The sequence below is a fragment of the Stigmatopora nigra genome, chromosome 5, assembly GCF_051989575.1.
Source record: "Stigmatopora nigra isolate UIUO_SnigA chromosome 5, RoL_Snig_1.1, whole genome shotgun sequence".
Lineage (NCBI taxonomy): Eukaryota > Metazoa > Chordata > Actinopteri > Syngnathiformes > Syngnathidae > Stigmatopora > Stigmatopora nigra.
In genome coordinates this window covers 14,990,546-15,007,093 of record NC_135512.1, presented here as the reverse complement: position 1 = coordinate 15,007,093, position 16,548 = coordinate 14,990,546, and the positions used below count along the sequence as shown (strand labels likewise).

The 16,548-nt window shown below is 39.4% G+C and overlaps 1 protein-coding gene across 1 annotated transcript in view; it reads right to left on the bottom strand.

Moving 5' to 3' along the window:
- LOC144197128 (BMP/retinoic acid-inducible neural-specific protein 3-like) overlaps positions 1 to 16,548 on the bottom strand; it is a 56,256-nt gene that overhangs the window by 13,745 nt on the left and 25,963 nt on the right. The window contains exon 5 of the mRNA XM_077717730.1: positions 11,626 to 11,816. Coding sequence (XP_077573856.1) covers positions 11,626 to 11,816 — 191 coding nt within the window. The remainder of the gene's footprint in view (positions 1 to 11,625; positions 11,817 to 16,548) is intronic.

Sequence of the window (16,548 nt, the reverse complement as noted above, 5' to 3'; positions counted from 1 at the left end):
AGGGGCAATGTAGAGTATCCAATCAACATGACATGCATGTTTTTGGAATTGTGGGCAGAAACCAGAGTACCTGGGGAAAACCCATTCAGTCCCCGGGAGAACATACAAACTCTAAACAGGTGGACTGACCTGGACTTGAACCCAGGAGCCCAGAACGTTGAGGCTGACTCACTAACCGTTCAGCCGCCGGGCCACCTTGTGCATGAATGGAAACTTTAAATTTGGACAAAACGATAAACACATTTCTCTTTAACCTTCACTGCGAAACAAATATCATTGAATGCTAATTTCAAACTTTAGGCTGCTACTGTGCACAACCTCATAGACCGTGTGGCAGAAAATGCCTGAATCAGATTGTGACATGACACAAGATGAAAGACAGAGTAGCTACACAGGGTCAGTGGCAACAGGAAATTATGTAGCAGAAACCGGTAGCACTAGTTCAAGGGATGTATGTCAGCAGCTACATATACAGCAGTTTGACATGAACTGAACTCAATAAATTCATGTTTTTCTTTGTAAAAAAATGAAAAAGATCCAATCTAAACATATGGGTCTGGCTCGGTTAATTTATCACTTCATGTTTTCAAGTTTTACCAAGATTACAGCCAAAAATGTGACCTTGTAGCTAACCAGTATTAGTTCACTTCATTCGAAAATGCTGAAACACATTGGTTCTGCTATTTTGGAGATGCCATAACAACGCTCAAAATAGGAAACCAAATGTTCAAATAATATATCCAACCAATTTTTCAAAATAATAGCGTAAATTAAAATGAATACGAGCGCTGTTTTTTTTTGATAGGAGACGTTTCATGTGGTATGACACAAATCACACAACTCAAATGCTTTTAAAAGAGCTGGCCTTTTTAAGATTTAGAAAAACAAAGTATGCAACCACTTATCCGAAAGCATGATTTGAAAATTGTACAAAAACTCATACCTCAATATTTTTGATGACGAATTTTTGGGTCATACTAATTTTACTTTTATTCATTTAAATGGATATTCATTCATTTATTCTTCCTCATGGTGCCTCCTCACAAAGCTTGCTGAATCCTATCCTTGCGGATTTCGGAAAAATACAGACTACACCGAGACTGGTTGCGAATCCACCAAAGGGCACACATAGAGACAGACAATTACTTTCACTCACATTTAGGGCCACCGAACGGGAATTGATCCCATGTACGCCTGCACCGAAGTCAGGCAGTGAACCACTACACCTACAGTATTTTGCAGTTATTTAACTTCTTCCAGTTTCCAGCTATGACTAGAGCCATAAATAGAATAGATAATTGAATGTGACAAATTTCAGTCCCTGAAACATCTAAGTAAGATCGAAAGAAGTTGATATTGGTTAAAGTCATGCTTATTTTGTTGCTGAAACATTATTTAACCTAAAAATGTTCAGTATTTTAAGCCGGTACAGGTACATTTAATATGTTAACAACATGTTACACTGAGCACACAATTTTATTATTTTATGTAGAAAAACGTCTTGATTTTAAACACAACTCAAAAACCCATATTTTCTGACTAATAAACCTTTAAATTAAGTCATGAAGTTATTATCACAAGTTCAGATAGCAAACACATAATTTTATTTTCTCATTTCATCTCATTTTCCGAACTGCTTTGTCCTCAGGGTGGCAGGGTGTACTTGAGAATATCCCAGCTAACCTCCGGCCAGATGTGGGCGAACACTCTGAATTGGTGGCCAGCCAATCGCAAGGCACAAGGAGACAAACAGTCATTCACACCCACACTCATACCTAGGGGCCAATTAGTTTGCCCAATGTACAAGCTACCATGCATGTCGTTGGAATGTGGGAGGAAACCGGAGTACCTGGAGAAAACCCACACAGGGGAGAACATGAAAACTCCACACAGATGGACCGGCCTTGATTTGAACCCATGTCCCGTACTGTGAGGCAGACACACTAACCACTCATTCACCGGGCACCCTAATTTTATGTTGAAAAAGCTAATAATTTTATTCTCAACCTAACTCCATGTCTAAATTCTTAGAGTGCAGTCAGTCTATGTCACAAAAGTATTATTACATGATGATGAAGTAAAATTTCATATTTTCTACAGAATACATTTATTTAATTAGGTTATCAACTTGTAATTATAATTAAGTCCATGTAGCAATTATATTATTTCATGATGATAAAGCTTGTGATTTCATGCTCAACTGACTAAGACAGTGAATCATTGCTTGGAGTGTTGGCACAGAGTAATTTAGGAATAGCATCATCTTTCACTTCATTTACAAAGCATATTACTCATATCATATATCATGGTTTGCCCAAGTTATTTCACATTTTTCTTTCCTTGTGGTTCGAGACACAATTTTTTGAGCCACTACCGTGTTAATGCTTTTCATTTGCCAGTTAGAATACTATGACAGAAGAGGTAAAACAAAGACAGTCAGTTGATCACTAGCTATCATAAACAGTAATATCTTGACATACGAGTGACCCGACATACGAGCAATTTGAGATATGAGTAAATTTTCGAGCAAATATTTACTTTGAGATATGACACAAATGTTGATATATGAGCATACAGCCTACGCGTATTAGAACATTAGCTCGTCGCAACTCCCTCGTGTAAATGTCTCTACAAGCACTGGGCGGAGCCTTGCAGGTTTTTTTTCCTGTTAGTCACTACAGAATAGTGCTTACTCACAAATATGAGAGGAATATACTACATCCCATTGGCAAGCGGTCGTGCATTAACCTTTTGTGAAGAAATTTGTGTGCATCATTTTCAGAATATTTTGAAGGGAAAACAAAAGGAAACAACCGGGATAGGTTCCTTTTACAAATTGCAGCTGAAAGTCAGGGTGGAGGCGAGGCAAATAGAACCAAGAAAGGTGTAAACATTTCAAACAAAATTTGAATTCAGTTTAGTGTAAAGCTAGAATAAACCTATTTTCGAGTGTCTGTATCGTAATCCAAATTTATTTAAGTTTGTTTATGTTATGTTACGAGCACGCCGTACAAAAAGTCTCTTTCTGTCTCTCTCTGTCTGTCTCTCTCTCTCTCTCTCTCTCTCTCTCTCTCTCTCTCTCTCTCTCTCTCTCTGTGTCTTTCTGCCCCTCTCTCTCTTACCTCAGCAAAATCTGTCTAAATTTAGTACTATTAAACATCATAACCACTAGTTTGTTACACTGTTAATTGACGGTGAATTAAAACAAATGAATGTTTTTCCATTCAAATATGATGTGCTTTGGTATTTTTTCAGAGGGTTGAATGAATTACTTTGTTTTTAGTTCATTTCTATGGGAAACATTGATTTGAGATACAAGTGAATCAACATCCGAGCTCAGTCCCGGAATGTATTAAGCCTGTATCTCAAGGTGCCACTGTATAGTCGAGGAGCTTTCAAACATAAATGACCAAGATTAGTGGCTGGTTGCGCCTGCCACCCAATCACAGGCCCCAGACCGGATTGGTGGCTGGTTGTGCCTGCCACCCAATCACAGGCCCAACCTCTAATCACTCAAATGCTTCCAGGTGTGATTCATCAGCCAGTGGGGAATATTTAAAGCCAAGAAGAACATGACAACAATGCTGGATGTCTTAATCAGTCTCTTGTATTGTCTCCTTGCCTGCCTCTGCTAATCTCCGACCTCTTGTTTATGCTCCCAGGATCCCAGCCACGCTCAGCCCCACGACCACGGACAACGACTTCACTCTCAATCATTGTACCCTCCACTCTGGACTCCACTACATACTTCATGGTTACCGACCTCCCTTCCACGACTAACTACTCGCCTAAGCTACTCCCTTTTGTGCCTTTGCCCGTCTGTTGGATGATTCTAATAAATATTTGATATCCAGTCTCGCTGCCATTGCATGCTTTGGGGTTCTCCATCCCCGATCATAACACCAAAGACAAGATACATTCGTGAATGCTCCATGCTAGTAGTCACAGAGACATGTCTACACCCAAAAATACCCAGCACTTCGGTGAAGCTAGCAGGCCACACGCTAGTTAGGTCAGACAGGACGTGCAATACAGGAAGAAAAAGAGGTGGTGGGATTTGCATTGATGTGAAAGAGGGATGGTGTCACAATACCATTGTTCTGGTTAGACACTGTTCCCAAGACAGAATTAACATCCGCGAGAGACATTTCTTATTCTATAGAGACATAGCCGTTGTTATCATCACTGCTGTCTACATCCCACCGGACGCCAAGGTAAGAACCACTCTGTCCCTACTAATGGACACAATAAAGAATCACCAGAACATCTACCGAAGTGTCGCACACATTAGTACAGGAGATTTTAACCAGGCAAATCTCAAAGCTGTTCTGCTGAAATTTTACCAGTACATGAAATGTGCAACAAGCGGGTATAAAACTCTGGATCATATTTACTTGAACATTAAAGGTGCATACTGAGCCATACCATGCTCACACTTGGGACAGTCAGATCACATCCCTTTGTTCTTGGGCCCAGTCAAAAGTCAAAGCCACAAAGGCAAACCATTATAGACTGACGATGCCCTCCCCCAACTTCAAGACTGGTTTGAACACACACAGTGGGAAAATTTCCACCACGTGGACCCGGGAACCTTCACAACACAGTACTGTCTTACATCAAGTACTGCATGGCTACGGTCACTGTGGAGAAGAACATCCAGGTGCACCCAAACCGGAAACCGTTGATGACCAGCCAGGTCCGATCACTCCCCCGGGCGCGAGATCCAGCCTTCTGATCGGGCAACAGTGCATTCAATAGTGCAGCTCGCGCCAGCCTGAAGAGAGTCATTAAGGCTGCCAAAGCAGACTACAAGGGGAAGATAGAAGGGTAACATGCCAATCCCCGAAAGATGTGGTAGAGCATACAGAAACTCACCAACCACAAGGGCTGAGCTTTGACTCCTGCAAACTCAACTGGGCACTGGCAGATGACCTAAACAACTTTTCTGCCCGCTTAGAGTCCCAAGTCCACCATCCAGTCACACCACCTCAACATCCAGTTCATGCCACACCAAGCTTTGGGGAGAAGCTTCACCCCACTCACTTTGGAGGTAGTAGATGTGTGCTCTATGCCGCCAACCTCAGGAAGGCCACAGGACCAGATGGAAAACAAGGCAAAGTACTTAGGGCCTGTGCTGACCAAGTAGCACCCGTCTTCACAGATATTTTAAACCTTTCACAAGAACAAGCCTCCATCCCAACTTGTCTAAAGTCGGCCACCATCATCCCACTACCCCAGAAGTCATTCGCTAACAATCTGATTGACTCCTGCCCAGTACCTCTCACAGAAATCATCACTAAGTGTTTTGAAAAAATGTGTACTGAAACACAATAGAGAGTGTCTTCCCCTCAATCAGTGTAGAAGTCTATTGCTGAAAGAGCTTCGAAGGAACTCCACAGACTCATGCAGAGGGTGGGAGGTGCTGTCCATGATGGACATCATCCTGGTCAGCATCCTCCGCTCTCCCATATCCTCCACGGATCCCAAAGGACAGCACAGCACAACAGAGCTGGTCTTCCTGATCAGCTTATTAAGCCTGTTCCTGTCCTAGCTAGCGGGAATATGGTGGTTAAAACACGAAAATAAATGCACAACTGCCAATTAAATGTTTTAGAGGGTTGAACCCATCACTTACACTAAACTTAATTTCAGTTTTGTAGTACATTTTTATATATCGTATTCTCCCGGCCGGGTTGGGTCTGTTACAGATGCAACCTATCGATGGTAGTTTGCTTTTGTATTCTCTTCAAAATAATCCAAAGATTATGCATACAAATGTCCTCACAATAGGATAACGCACGACCACTTTCCAACAGGTAGTATATATAACTCTCGTATTAGCGATCGCCTCGCCATTCGAAATGACTAACGGGAAAAATAACGGGAAAAGTACCACTCAAAAAATGCAACGCTACGCTCAGTGCTCGCGGAGACATTACAAGAGGGAGTTGCGACCAGAGAGACATTACACGAGGGAGTTACAGGGAAAGAGAAGTGCCCACGATGTTCTTATGGGCAGCCTCTCACATCCGCTGTCTGCTCGTATCTCAAAACGTGTCTCATATCCCAAGATAAATATTTGCTGGAAATTTTACTCGTATCTCAAAATGTGTCTCATATCCCAAGATAAATATTTGCCGGAAATTGTACTCGTATCTCAAATATCTTGTATGTCGGGCCACTCGTATGTCGAGGTACCTCTGTATATTGATTATCTATGTGTTTCTTTGTTTGTTATTGAGTCCATAGACGCAGCGAGTGGTGTGCTCTCAACAACTTAGTTGAAACCATGGAACTCATTCTGGACTTTAGAAAAATGTTCACAAGCAACGTAGGAGGGCTGGATGAGGGAAGGGGGCACGGCATCTATGGGAGGGTGTATTGTCATAGTTTTTCTGAACTTTTTCAACAATATTTCCATTAAAATAAAAAATCCCCTGCTTCTTTCATAATGAAATGTATTGGTGAAATGAATATGAGGAAAACAGACAACACTGGCATTCCGTGGGCATGATTATTAAAAGCATATAACATAATGTATTATTTGATAAGTCATATGATAAAGTACATAGCATAAATAGGGACTGATGAAGATATATTTTAAATTCATGTTTGGATTGCAGCCGCTACTAGTTTAGAAATATTTTATATAATATTATTTGTTTAATGTATTTAAGCATGGCTTGATTGTGGTATGAACACTCTGGGACATTTTCCCTAGCTTTTCTCGTTAGTTGGAACATTCATTTAAATAAAAGTGAGCAATGGCTGCTGTGCAAAAAGATAAGCGCGGTGGATAATTGAAATTGCATAAGATGTCAACTCTATACTGACAATTAGACACATTTTACAAGCAAAAATAGACAACTGAAGCATATATTCTCATACAATTCCCTTTTTTTTTAACTGTAATGAATTTTCTTCTCAACACTTCAACTGTATTCAAGAGGTATGGATCCAGCCTAAAGAGCACCTCAGTTATGTCTACTGGAGAAAAGGTCACACAATTGACTGATGATTATGAACCAACACCTCAGATATATTGGAAATCTTTTTCAAAGTAAGCATGTTGATGCATATACTTCTCTGACCATGCAGAAGCATCCAGAAATGTTTCATTTTGCACTGTTTTATGGTGTAACATTTTATCAAGAACACGGAGAAGGGTAACTCATGGTGTTGTGCAAAAATATTCAGCTAAAATGTGAGAAGGTCCAGTTTTGCCAAATGAGCAAAAGATTGCAATATTCAAATCACCACTTGTGTACAAATTATCACTTAATCAATAACTCAGTAAAGGCAAATTATTCCAGTAAATGTTATTGGATGACTCCTTTTAAATTTTAAACAATCCACATACAAAAACTAAAACAAGATGTAATAGAATATAATGTAAGACAACAAATGCCCCAAAAATATTTTTAAAAATACAAAATGATTGGGGGTGGCCCGGTGTTGCGAGTGGTTAGTGCGGTGGCCTCACAGCTATATATATGGTCCTGAGTTGAAATTCCATGTCGGTCCACCTGTGTGGAGCAATGTTCCCTCTAATTTTTAGTTTGTCTGGGCAGAAAGACAACCTCCCTGAGCACACCGAGTACTAGTGTGAGCAACATCATCATTGCTCGCTATGGGCCACACCATTATCACCCCTGCCATAAGCAGGTGCATGTCCACTACACATAAAGGATTTAGTAATACTAATAAAATGTAATGATTAATATCTATGAATGTGTGGCCGAGCGGATGACTGGTTTGCACGTCGGCCTCACAGCTCTGTGGTCCTGAGTTGAAATCCAGGTCGCTCCATCTGTGTTGAATTTGCATATTCTCCCTGGGCCTGCGTGGATTTTTTCTGAGTACTTCGTTTTCCTCCCACATCCCAAAAAATGCATGGTAGGCTGGTTGGACACTCTAAAATACCCCCATCGGTATGGGTCTGAGTGTGCATGGCTTTCCATCTCCTTGTGCCCTGCGATTGGCTGGCCACCGAAACAGGGTGTCCCCTGCCCCAGGTCCAAAGTCAGCAGGGATAGGCTCCAGCACCCCCGCAAGTGATAAAGTGGATAAAGCCGTTCATAAAATTACTAAAAAAATATCTATGAATAAAAAATCTTCATGAATCCCATTAGGATATACACAAATCCGACTTAAATTTTACCGTAATTTACACATCTGTCCTTCTCACTTCCCATTCTCGTTCAAATGACTTTTCTGCCGAATGTGTTACTTGAGATAGTCAAGTTTTCATTTATATGCAATATTTACCATGTTTTTGCTTTGATTTATTTAATAAGGGATAACACATATTAATGAACCTATATATATAAAATTGTAACCGAGGGCTGATTTCCATTTATAGTCCATTGTGTAGTTTGAAGACAAACGATCACCCATGCTAGACACACTCTCACACACATGCACACAACCACACACACAGCAGATTTAGATAGTTCTCACCTGATTTCACCGCTTGTTCTTCTATTTGCACAGTAAAGTAAAAATGAATGTATCAGTAGAGCTACTATCACTGGCTGCCGCGTGAACGCCGCCATCATGGGGAAAGGGGGGAATAAAAGGGTCAATCTTTATTGATACTCTCATTGTATATATATATATATATATATATATATATATATATATATATATATATATATATATATATATATATATATATATATATATATATATATATATATATATATATATATATATATATATATATATATATATATATATATATATATATATATATATATATACATATCTATCTATCTATCTATCTATCTATCTATCTATCTATCTATCTATCTATCTATCTATCTATATATATATATATATATATATATATATATATACATATATATCTATCTATCTATCTATCTATCTATCTATCTATCTATCTATCTATCTATCTATCTATCTATCTATCTATCTATCTATCTATCTATCTATCTATCTATCTATCTATCTATCTATCTATCTATCTATCTATCTATCTATCTATCTATCTATCTATCTATCTATCTATCTATCTATCTATCTATCTATCTATCTATATATATATATATATATATATATATATATATATATATATATATATATATATATATATATATATATATATATATATATATATATATATATATATATATATATATATATATATATATATATATATATATATATATATATATATATATATATATATATATATATATATATATATATATATATATATATGATTGTTGTCGTTAGAATTACCCATATTGGCTGATTTTTTTTTTATTGTGAATTTTTTTTATCATTTTCTCCAGCTCTAACTGTAATAATTAAATCATTTAGATGTTACTGCTTTACATTCATTTTCAAAATGTTTGAAACTGGAAGATCGCGGTTTGATGAAGGGAAAATGACTCCAGCAGACAAAATACTATTGCCTTCATAGAGTTTAACAGTTGAATCAGTATGGCACCAGTAGTAATGGATACTATTTAAAAGTCTGTCATAGTAAAGAAGGAGCTGACAAGCAAAGCTCTCTATCTATTGGTTGATCTATATCTTGACCCTCATTCATGGTCATGAAGTCTGGGTTGTGACTGAAGGGTGTCTGGATTATTTTACAGATAGGGTGAAAATGCTGATAATGATGATAATGTAGAGATACTACTAGTATGCTGTATATCAATGTAATTTACTCATGCTAAAAACTAATGCATCTCAAGTACTCTATTAGGTGATCGCGGAGAATAAGTTTTTCACCCACCACAATAGTAATGGACTTTTCCAGCAAGTTGAGCTTCAATTTCACCTTGCATGCTGGCACTAGGCTGGTGGGGCTTCAGGGGGATGCTTTACCTTTTTCCATTCCATCCTCAACTTGTTTGATTTCCAATCATTCGGAGAGCGCTTAGAGTGATGCATTCTGCTACTGTGTGGGTCACTGCCCCATGAAAATGATACACCGGGTGGGGGAATTATTCTCCTTTGCCTCATTTCAAAAAATGAAGGAGGTGAATGTACCTTTTCCCTGTCAGTTACGCCAGATGACTGCCTCAAGAGCATGAAAAAAAAACACTTTTACTACATTGCCAAATGTCTGTAGTTACGAAAAAAGAACACCTAATCTGCTTCAGATCCTAGGATGTACCCACCAAGCAAGCAGCAAGAAAAGGCCGACCGGCATTGCAGATGAAGCTCTGACATTCAACAGAAAGGCTAACTCAGGTTCCACTACAGCAACCACACATCATTCCCTGAGTGTTGCCGTGTTCCGAAGAATAAAAAAGACAGAAATAAGGGTCACCCTCTCGTCTGTCACCATAATTGCTCTGTGCTACCTGAAGGTGACAACCGGTGGCAGCAACCTGTCACTGGCACCATTTCACAAGATTCATTTATCTTCCCCTCGCCATATGCGCTCATCAGCGTTCCTGCTGACTCAATGTGCTGCTGGAGATTAAATCTTATAATGAGCACACGGATAAAAAGTCTTATCTCGTTGCTGTCTTTATTTTTACAACTCTGAACAAATTAATTGTAAAGTGGAAAGAGTCCAGATATCAAGAACCAGCATACTTATTACATTCCTCACTTTCCCATAGTGAAAAATTAAATTGTCATTAAAATCCAACAAAAATCTCTTTTCCACTAGATTGTTATGCCAAACAACAGTGTTGTACATTAAATACAGAATGTGTCTTTTTAATTCACTGGATAATGGTTTCATGAAATTTTTCACTGAATAGTTGCCGTGTTATCCCAAATGCTAAAAGATGCTTAAGTGATATGTAAATACATTTCTAAGGCGCCTCATGGAGTAGAAATTCACCCACCTGACCTCGGCTTGATTAGGCACGGGCTCAAATAATGCTGGTGGTTATATGATTGTGAGTGCGTGGTGATGCTCTGTGTGCCCTAATCTGTTTGGTTAGGCTCCAGCAACCCCCACAGCCTTTGCGAGGATGCGCGATATGGAAAATGAATGAATGAAAAAACATGTCTGCAGGTTTTATTTTTCATTACTTTTCATCGTGTAAGGGGGGGGGGGGTTCTTATCTGTATTGAACAACAGAAGCACAAAAACACTTCATGATATTTCATTCATTCATCTTCCGTACCATGCCGGTGCCTATTTCCTGACTAAAGGCAGACTAGTACAACATAGACTGGTCGTCAATCAGTCGTAAGGTACACAGAGAGACAAACGACCATCCACGCTCACAATGATCCTGCCACCTGCGGGAACCAAGCCACCACTTGCCGGCACCGAAATCAAGTGATCCACTGACTACACCATGCATAGGCTCCCCAAAAAACTTTTTAAAATCTCTTACTTTTCTTAATGTACAGTCACACAGTTTCTTTCATAACTGAATAGCAAGGAAAGTAACGTATTTAGTTAGTCAAAGAAGTTTGAAGTTTAAAATTTGAAAGACAAAACATTTGATAGTTATTGCTCTCTCTCTCTCTCTCTCTCTCTCCTCTCTCTCTCTCTCTCTCTCTCTCTCTCTCTCTCTCTCTCTCTCTCTCTATTACTATTACTATTACTATTAATACTATTAAAATTAAATAGATATCTATGCTTCTTTAAAGATTACCTGCTTTCAGTACAGCAATTTTTACCTTGATGGCATTGGAAGCAATTTGAATGTGATGCAGCTTGCGGAGAGTGGTTTCCCTGTCAATGAAGTAGGATGCAGCCAGCTGGTGTAGAGCTTCCAGGCTGACAGTCGATGAATTACTTGAGTAATCGCTCACTTCTCCTTTTTTACTGAGCTTTCTCTTGTCAACAAATATTGTCAACGCTTCTTCCCCTGCAAAAAAACAAGAATGTTTTTTTTTTCTTACCAAAATTGTACAAACAAGCAATTTGTTATTTCATGACAAGCTACTATGTATTATTCATTTAAATCAGGGGGCTCCAACTCCGGTCCTCGACGACTCCTATCAAGTCTTTTTTTTTATATATCTCCCTCCACCGAGACACCTGAATCAAATAAGCGAGATAGTGATCAAGCTCCTGAACAGCTTGCCGATTAGTTGATCATTTGATTTAGGTGTGGTAGATGTAGAGAGATATGGAAAAAAAAACTGGATAGGGGCCCTCGAGGACCAGAGTCAGAGACCGCTGATTTAAATACTATTGCCGAGTGCAAGTCTTCCCAAGCAATGGGATATATGTTCTTCCTTGAAAGATCCTCTAGGATGAGCTTAGTGCGTGATGGGAAGAGGGGTTCAAGAAGGCATTTGAGAAAAAAATCAAGGGATTGGGTATAGAACCAGAGATAGAAAGACTAGCAAAAATAAGTAAAAAATAAATGAATAAATAACTCAAATAAAAGTATTGTGATCTTGTTGAAATTTTAAAATGAAAAAAATGTATGGTGTATCTGTCACTGAAGTAAATGTAAAAGATTGCTAGATGATGATGTATAAATTCAGTAAAACAGTTTTTTTTTAAAAATCAGTTATTATGGAAAAACTGACTTCACTCCATGTTGAAATGCTGTTTAAAAAATGCACTTTTTGTATGCACTAAATTCAAGATTCTGAATATGTCACTGTATGACGCTGACTGCTTGATTGTCTGGGTGCATTTATTGCTGAGGCGCCATATTTATATAGTGAAAATATGGACGTTCGGCAAGTCGGGCATATGAACTCTGAGCATTCCAGGAAGTTTGAGTTTGAAACTACAAACTATGGACATTGCCATAAACCATGCATTCAAAACAGAGTTGCGAACGGCTTGGGAGAAATGGATACCCAATGGTATACATATCAGAGCTGCCAACTACTCCGGAATTTACGTAGTTTAGCCCGAAATGCAACGCAAACTCTGCGACTCTGAACAACCTTCCGAAACTCAGGAAAGCCAAAACATTGTCAATTAAATGCTTGTATAAATATGAGTACCTTTCACCTCAGTAAAGCAAAATCTAAATTTGTTTTGCTCATGTTGCCCTTTAAAAAAACACAATAGCATAACATATGCTTGCAGGCATCATGTCCTGTGTGAAAATATGGTAATTCAAATCACACAATATTTTGCAGTTTTTTGTTAGTTTCAATGTGTTAGGGCTAGAAATTGACAATGAGATATTGAAGATACAATTATGTTTCTTTTCATGTTTTTTATTTTAATTGAGCTTGCCATCTGCAGTAATGACTCGAATATAGCGTGTGATGTAGACCAGACAAGGCCTTAGGGTTAGTTGGGGTGTTGGTTTGTTTTGTTATAAATGTTTCCTTGTGTGTCCTGTCTGTGTGCTTTTCACCTCTTGTGTTTATCCGGGCTTCCTTTCCTCTTTTTCCAGCTCGTGATTGATAATCAGATATTGTCTGTTTATTTAAACTCTGTGTGTTGGTTAGTCTTTGTTGGCTCTGCCTGCTTTGTTTACTCCATGCCACGTTACCACACCATGTTCCATGCTCCTCGTTGCCCATGTCATTCCGTCAGGTTTGATTTTGTCATTTAATTCTTAACCCTTGTTTTTTTGTGAAATTCCTCCTGCTTCAGCTATCAAATTTTTGTTAGAGCACTCCATTCCACGTCATTGATTGCTTGCCTGCATTTGGGTCCTACTCAATATTCCACGCTCGACGTAGTCATAGACAACACGCGATCATTGAAAGACCGCAAAGTAGGATCACCCGTATTAGTATTTGTAACATAGTACTCTTTGTTTTCATGCTTATACAAAAATACAAGTACAATCATCAAGGAGTGTATTTATTAATTACTACAGTTATATACGTATGAAAAATCTAATTTTTCTCAACTCCCATCTCATCTCATTTTCTGAACCGATTTATCCTCGCTAGGGTAGCGTAGGGTGTTGGAACCTATCCAGGTTGACTTTGGGCCAGAGGCGGGGGACACTCTGAATTGGTGGCCAGCCAATCGCAAGGCACATTCAGCCATGCCCACGCTGTCCTACACATGCTACTAGCTGTTACAATATGCAGCAGAAGGAGCAACATATCAATGCCACTGGAAATGCAGAGCTGGACAAAAGTGGCGGGAGAAGTAGTGCTACTGTACAAATGCAAATCTCCTCTAGATCAGTGATGTTTTGGGGCTGAAGTTGGGCAACACCGACTTTCAACTCCCTCCACAGAATTTTTATGGGGTTGAGATCTGGGGGCTGGCTATGCCACTCCAGGACCGTGAAATACTTCTTATGAAGCCATTTCTTTGTTGCCGTGGCTTTGTGTTTAGGAGCATTGTGATGCTGAAAGACTCAGCCACGTCTCATCTTCAATGTCCTTGCTGATGGAATGATATTTTCACTCAAAATCTCTTGATACATGGCCCCATCCATTCTTTCCTGTCAGGCCTTAGACTAAACTGGAGGCTGGTTGCACCCGTCACCCTATCACAGGTCCAGCCCCTAATGACTCGAGTGATGCCAGGTGCGAGTCATTAGCCAGCAAAGTGTATTTAAAGCCACCAGGAATGTGACCATGCTGCTGGATCGTCACAACAGTTTACTGTTAGTTACCTTGTCAAGTTTTTCCTTGTCTCTCTGATTGATATATGACCTCTTGTTTGCCCCAGGATTCCTGACCATGCTCTTCCACCTGACCACGGAAAACGGATCACTGACCACGCCCTCACTTCCTACCCGGTACCCTCCACACCTACGCCACGTAAACCGACCTTGCTGTAACGGCCAATGACCCACCACCGATATCCCCTCGTGTGCTCGCCAGCTTCGTGGACGAGCCCAGTAAAGATTTGGAAAAGACTTATCTCACATCCTTGCCTGCCTTGGGGTCCGCCACTATCATCCGTAACATTTCCTTTACACAGTTCAGTCGGCCTGGTGCCGTTGCAGAAAAACAGCCCCAAAGCATGTTGTTTCCGCCCACACGCTTCAAAGTGGGTATGGTGTTCTTTAGATGCAATTCAGTATTCTTAATCCTCCAAACACGAGAACCTGTGTTTTTACCAAAAAGTTCTATTTTGGTTTCATCTGACCATAACACATTCTCGTAGTCCTAGTGTATAGCATAATGAACATAAGTTTATCTTTGTGTTTGGGTCCTTTTACGTGCATTTTACAGTCAGTAATTCCACCATGTCTGACGCTGAAGTCGCACTTGTGCAATGTGCAAATGTCGGTCCTTTTTCCACATGGGATATTTCCTCGAATATGAACCAATAAATCCTGGAGACGTACAAGACGAATCATTAGTCAGAACTTGTAACTTGGATGATTCATAATGCACTTGTGTTACTGAATCCATCCAATTTACAGTGCAATTGAATCAAATGTAGAAGTAAGATGGGTAAGCCGTAGCGATAGTGTGAATTTTGAGGTAAAAAAATTGAAGTGACATTTTTTTTCATTTCCGGAATTTAGGGAGGTTGTCCGGAGTCCCGGAGTTTGCGTTGCTTGACCGGGTAAGCTTCAGAAATTCCGGAGAAGTTGGCAGCTCTGTGAAAGGTGTCTGAGCACACATATACAGCATTGGTATGAGCACAAAATGTAGTACTTGATCCACTTTACTTTGTTTGCCCTCGCTGTTTATTATATTTTCCAGGATAATGCAGTGCTAATGCCCATGAGTAACGTTTCTTCTCACTTGAGTTCGGCTGCTGAAGAGTATCCTCTTGTAATAGAAAATATAATCATTCATTCCATCAACTCATCTTCGTTTAGTTTGCCTGTATTTGTTTTTTAATGTGTGAGGTATCCATTAAGATATTATATTATATTTCTGGCAGCAGTCCAATCTATACTCCTTACTCGCTTCATTTCATATCACTAAGTACTGACCAAAAGCCAAGAATCTGGTGTGGCTGGTCAACCTGTATTGTGTATACAGCCACTAACAACGGTAATCTTTTAAAAGAGTAGTCTCATGCTTAAAGTAATTAAGTGTTTCATGAAGCAAATGCATTTTGTAAAGTGTGCTTTGTCATCTGCGGCAATTCAAGCACGCATTTTGTGAGCGCCCAATCAATTTGATCAATCTTTCAATGTTCAGTGTTTTAGGTGATTTTTTCGATGGAAGATTTTCTGTGGATTTGGTATTTTGTTTGGAAAGACAATGTCTGTGTATTTAAACCCTGTTTTTGTGTGCGTTGGCGTGCAAGTCAGCCTTTGTCGGTGTACATCTCCCTCATTTTTGTCCTCCTCAGTTAAGTTTTTATTTTTGTTACATTTTTCCCACTTTTATTGTTTATAAGGTTATTTTGTAGTTATTTATTTCCGTTGACACCTCAAGCTGTGCACCGGCACTTCTCTGTTACCTTGCCTGTTTCCTGTCCTGGGTTCCACTCCGCAGCCGAGGCACAACATTACATTACGGGACTTTCCTGTACGAGTCGTTTGCACGAAGTCCTTGTGGACGAATGGTTAGCAAGTCATCCTCACAGTTCTGGGGTCTAAGGTTTGATCCCAGGTCGTTCCTCAATGTGTGGAGTTTACATGTTCACTCTGGGCTTGTAAATGTTTCCTCCCGGTACTCCGGTCTCCTCCCACATTCCAAAAATATTCATGATATGTCGATTCGACACTCTTAATTGTCCCTGGG